At 37.0% G+C, this 6000-nt stretch overlaps 1 protein-coding gene across 1 annotated transcript; it reads right to left on the bottom strand.

Moving 5' to 3' along the window:
- Positions 1-685: 685 nt before the first annotated feature.
- On the bottom strand, positions 686-4982 carry LOC142175494 (uncharacterized). The gene is made up of 4 exons (XM_075242359.1): positions 4690-4982; positions 4357-4512; positions 3191-3434; positions 686-975 (listed from the first exon to the last, which is right to left on the bottom strand). Exons 1-3 carry the CDS (start codon positions 4889-4891, stop codon positions 3217-3219), a joined length of 576 nt encoding a protein of 191 aa, XP_075098460.1. The 5' UTR covers positions 4892-4982; the 3' UTR covers positions 686-975; positions 3191-3216.
- Positions 4983-6000: the final 1018 nt, after the last annotated feature.

Below are 6000 nucleotides of genomic sequence, written 5' to 3'. Positions count from 1 at the left end.
ATTGTGCATCCCTTAAAGTAATAAATAAGTAAAACATTTAAGTACCAAGGTTCTCAAGGTTCAACAATCCCAAAAACCAACATGTCCACTCAACAAATAAATCAAAAGAAATACTTTACATGTCCATCCGGTCCAACTATCATAACTTAGTTTAACTAAGACGCAAAATATAACAAAAAAGAAGAAGAGGGTTTTTACAATTTTAATCGTACGCATATCATAGTATTCATGTGCCTATAAATGTTTCTTATAAAATAAAAAAATTTAAAATTAAATTATTTTCAAATATAATAACACAGAATAACAAAAAGATAACGTCACATAAAGGAAACACAAGGATTAATGTATAAACTTAAGTAAAGTAATGCAAGTCCACCGGACTATCCAAATAAACCACTATACTAAGATACAAAAATGTATCATAGCAAGCCAATAAAGAAAGGCCAGACGCAACTTTGTACCCATGAAATGATGCCAACCACAATTATATGGAGAACTATGGACAGAGCCATATAAATCTGCCGACCTAAGATTTTAAGCGTAGGAAAGCAGTACCCTACACACCTCCCACACCGTGAGGAGCTAATGCACGTTTCTCTCATTGATTGGATTTGGTGTTCAATAATGCTTGGTGGAAAGAGGATCTCCCTATCATACACAACACATAGCTATAGATTTGAATAGCGTACATGAGCATAGTTGAAGCTATAATTGAATATCTAAAACTACATTTAGCTGCCACACGATGTATACATTAGTCATGAACTGTCCAGACCTAAATGGCAAATTAAACTAGCATATGTACTTGGTCAACTTAATAGAACGTATACAACTCAACAGAACTACCTATGGAAACAAAATCAGCTAAGACTATCTTGAGTCAGATTTTAGCTAAGAAGCAGTGCCTGCCTCCTATTACACAAGAAAATCTTCAACTCACAAGTTTGCTCGGTTCTGTTTCTATCAGCCTTCTGCCTGAGAAAGCAAAAGTGGAATGATATGCACATATATAGAAGAAGAGGTGATAAATTTCAGCATTAACATATATAGAAGAAGAGGTGATAAATTTCAGCATTAACATATATAGAAGAAGAGGTGATAAATTTCAGCATTAACATTATGCATGTAAATCGTGCTTAAATGGATGCAATGTCTTTCTAGAAATGATCAACACAGCTCTCAAAAGTAGAATTGTAGACTAAGAATTGTAGACTAACAAGGTAATAGACGACAGCACATCTGATAATCTGTTTACCGGCAAATTTTAAAAGAGGAGAACTTAGAAGTGTGACATCCAAGAGGATAAACAAACAACAAATTAAAGCTATTCAATTCCTTCTTTAGCCATGTCCCATGTCACGCTTAGAGATCAAAACGGGGATCTAAGACCGATCATGCATGTTGCTCCATAAGAAGATCACAACATCTCTTTACTACAACTAAATTCACTATTGACTAAAAATAGCGCTTGTTGAGCATTTGTGTACCTACTACTATTCCACTGTAACAAGTGCTACACTAATCAAGGACAAATCTCAGACGTCCCACTGTTCGTCTGAAAAGAGCTTGCTTTATAGATTCTTCATATAATATGTCCGTCACATAGTCCATAGCTGATCTTCAGTGCTCAGCATAAGGGAAAGGGAAAATGCTGCACCGATTAAGACATAAAGTAGGAGATAGACCGGTATTATATTTTCTGACCGTGGCGTCCTGGCCAGCTTATGCGCACCTCGACTATTCCACTTGAATATAGCTACTACCTCCCACTAGTACAGATACAGGGTCACTTTGTCTACCGGATAACTTTGTCTACCGGGAATTAGACAGGTGGGAAGAACACACCTATCGTTGTTTGCATCTGCTGCGATTTGAACTTGAGACCACTATTTTTACAATCCCTGAATGCTTCAAGCCAAAAGTCTCACTTGAACAACATTAGCCTAGACGCCCACTACTAGGCTGAACTTGTGGCCACACACTTAAGCCTTTGCAAATGAGAATTTGATAAGCTAAAGGAATAAAGTAGAGGGACTAGGATTGACAAGATAGGCCAATCAGTGTGAACGAAAGAGTGCGAATATATTGAATCTAGTCATAAGAAGGAAAAGTATATTCCTTAATAATTCTTTTATGCAACTCAATTGGTAAAATAAAGGGCAGGTTTCTCTCCCTAGAGGCTCATTCATGAGTTTTTTGAGCAAGGTATGCAACTCAAGTTTGGGAAAGACATGGTAAGACGGAGATGGACGTCAAGGTACCTAAAAGCAAAGCCGCTAGGATTGAACATATGACCTCTGTACAGGTCTCCAGTGCAAAAAAGGTAGTTGAGGTATATTTTAGGTGCTTCTGAGGTTAGTGCAACTATGGAATACAAGGAACAGTAGAGGTGAATGAAGCAGAGTATACCAAGTCTTATGCTAAAGTAAGATATAAATGAAAGCTATCAAACAAATGAATCAAACACTAAGACGAGATAAAGTCAAGTCAAGCCTCGACTTTGAGCAACAACCTTCTATGTCTCATCATGGTCAAGGAGCACACAGCTTGTCTCATGCCAAAAGTTGAGACTATACTTTCAGCTCCAAGAAATCCTCAAGGCCCCTACTACGGTAACTGATGAGGCTACATGGAACCGTCAATTATAAAAACTGCCCTCTTCCCCAGGAGCCAGAAGAATGGCAGCGGCTGCTTCTAAGGATTAGGTGCTGAGGTGCCTTGTCAAGCCCCCTCCTAGAATTAAACTAGGGATTGTCTTGTCTAACTCCTTAAAGGTGATATCTTCCAAGAATTGAAACACGAACCTTGTCTAACTCACTTAACAGTGATATCTTCCTAGACTTGAGCCAAGTTCAAAAAACAACAACAAAGTTATAATTACCAGTAATTGTGAAATCTGGCATCATAAAAGGACAAAACAACATAGGCAAATGTGAAGTTACAGCTTTCACTGGTCTCTTTCCTCATGGCGAAGGCAAGGGAGAAAGTGTTCTCTAAAAGTAGACCCTAACGAAAAACCAAAGGACAGAGCCATGAAACATCCCGACAGCCCAAGGGCACTTGGGCAAGCCCTCCCGCTGAAGGATAGAGGGGAAAGAGAAAAGACTAAATCAAACCAAACAACCATACAAATAATGCATGCAATTATGAAACATAAGAGAAATTAGAAGAGTCGAAAGAGTGTTCATACTTGAGGATGTAACTTGCAGATAAAGGTCAGCAGTTTTGGTAAATCATATGCTTCACAGTTTCTCTACGCACCCGAGTACGGGTAACCATAGTGCTCCTCGTATCAGGAATACCATCCATGTTTTGATCTTTGCAAACTACATTTACCGTAGTCTTCCTACCAGGTTCATTCACTTTTTCAATCCCTCCTTTTATCACATCAGCAGATCTCTTTTTGTCCATTTCTTCTTGTATGGGAACTGGCCCTACAGTACAGGGAAACAAATAAGAAGAATAGCCTAAAATGGTGAGATTGAAGAGATGCAATTCAATGATGTGAACAAGATGCTTCCCAACCCACAAACACAAAACGCAAATATAGATAGTGAGTGAATACTGCTTGCACCAAAGGTAGCATTTCATGCACAATTGTCTTAACTCCTCTCTGCAATTAGTCAAAACACTATCAAAGAAGACCTAATCAAATATATAAAATTGAAAGAATCTGAGAGATGCTTTGTATATATAGCAAAAACAGAAGTTCAGCAGAAAACATAGTCATCTAAATCTTTATATCTTCAGCATAACAGAAATTTAACAGAAAAAGTTGTCATCTGATGGTTAATCAGCAAATAAAGATGACCAAAGAACAAAGATCAAATGGAGATATGCTGGGGTGAAAATTCCAGAGAACCATCTGCAATCTGCAATCCTAGTTATTTTCCATTTTGATGGCTAAAAATCACTGATCTTTCATATCAACCAAATCACGCCCCCTTTTCCTTTCCCTTTGTTAAACCTTACCTTCAAAACATCAAGTTAGGGCATTTGAATAGGCCAGAATTTGGTAGTTTCAAGCGATTGATGTAGATAAAATTAGCTTTTTCAGGGACAATTATGCATGTCCATACCACGGACAAAGCACAACAGGACAACTCAACTAACGTAGATGTTGTTCTCCATCCATGGAACGATCATACATCCCGACAGCCAATTTTCTCATGTTGTCAACCTAATCTAATACTTACTAACAACCAGAAAACTTCAGAATCAACTCGCGATAAGTACTTGAACCTCAAAAAGTAGTACTAAGTAATATACTAATACAAATACAAGATGAAAATTCCATCTCATTATCAGCTTAAGAATGTGTGCTTAGCAGAATACTTTCAAGTGAAAAGATTGTACCTTTAGATACCTTAACCGTTTCAGCAAGGATGTCAGCCGAATCCCAAGGTTGTGAAATAACCAAGGGAGCATACAAGTAGGTATCAGACTTCAAGTAATCGCCAATTTCGCTAACCAATTTCTTGTCATTTCCCTCCTTAGGTTTACTTTCCTCAACTGCTCGAAACAGAACAAACATTCAAAAAATCAATTTGCCATCCCTCACATTTCACAAATTAAAGGGAAAAAATTACGTCCTCTGTCCCGTTCTATATAAAAAGCATCATTATTTGAAGAGCCAAAAACAGTTTTTTTTTTTAAAAAATCTTTAATTGAAAAAAGAATGTGACTTACCGGTAGGAGCAGAAGACAACGACTCTGCTGATGGAAAATGAAAGTGTTGAGAAGAAAACAGAGGTGCAAACATGAAAGAGTCAGACTTGAGATAATCCAAAACTTTGTTGAAGAGTTGATTCTTCTTTTTATTACTGCTATGTTTCTTCATGGGTTTCTTCTTAAGGTGAAATGCTGAGAGCAACGCCGCTTCCTTACCCATTTTTGCTGTTCAGAGAGAGAGAGAAACGAGAGACAGAGATTTGCCGGGAAAGGAGAAACGGGGGAGGAAAATGGGAGAGTTAATTTAGGCGGTGGCGGTGGAAGTTAGGCGGTTATGAAGTGATGGGTGCAACGTGTGCTTACACTTGGCAAATAATAGAGAAGCCATCTGGCAAGGAAAGATGCGCTTTCCCTCAACCTAACTGTTCTTTTTCTTTTCTTTTTAAAAAAAACAAAATTAAAATATTTATTTAGAAATTTGACTAATGAAATCACCAAATCTATTATGGTTTGGTAATACTTTAATTTATCACTTAATTATATTAAATTAATAGTATGATTATATTCTATGCGAGATTTATTTATTTTTACTTGTGAGGTTTATTTATTTTTACTTCTTAATGTAATATCGTGTTGAAATTGATATATTTTAAAAATCGGTTGTCTATAACATAGTATCTTTTATATAATATCCTAATCTAATTTTGTACTGTTATTATGTGGTAAATCGAAAGAAATGCAAGTAAAAGCGACATGTCAATATTCTTTTGTTACACTTCAGTTCTATCTTTTATAATATTCTAGTATGTAATATTATGTACTAGAATTTCTCTCATCATCGTTGACGCACTGACGGTGACCTAACGTGCACTTTTGTCGACATGGGTAGAGGGAGACCAAAGAGAGTAGTTCGGATCACAAAACCGATCAGGAAATACTAAGCAAAACTACAGTTACTAGGAAAGATGTGAGAGACAATGAGGAAATGCATATCCCTTAGATTTCAATCTCAAATCTGCCAACTCCAACAGGTGGTGTAAGACAAAGTTCTACGCGTAGCCAAGCAAAGGAGACATCAGTTAGGGCTCCAATAGCAGAGACGACTGAGGCTGGTATGGAGAGTTAGATGAAAGTTGCAAACCAGCTTGGTACACACAAGCCAATCACGATCCAGGAAGCCCAGATTCTCAAACAATTGGATGTAGAGCAATAGAAGAATAAAAAAGAATGGGTGAACTTATTTGCTGGCAATAATTTAGCAGAAAAAGATATGAATTTTAAATTTGTCGCGCCTATGATAAAGGAGGATTAAAAAATAGTTGAACTAGA

This window comes from Nicotiana tabacum, chromosome 21 (assembly GCF_000715075.1).
Source record: "Nicotiana tabacum cultivar K326 chromosome 21, ASM71507v2, whole genome shotgun sequence".
Taxonomy (NCBI): domain Eukaryota; kingdom Viridiplantae; phylum Streptophyta; class Magnoliopsida; order Solanales; family Solanaceae; genus Nicotiana; species Nicotiana tabacum.
This window is presented reverse-complemented; position numbering and strand designations above follow the sequence as displayed.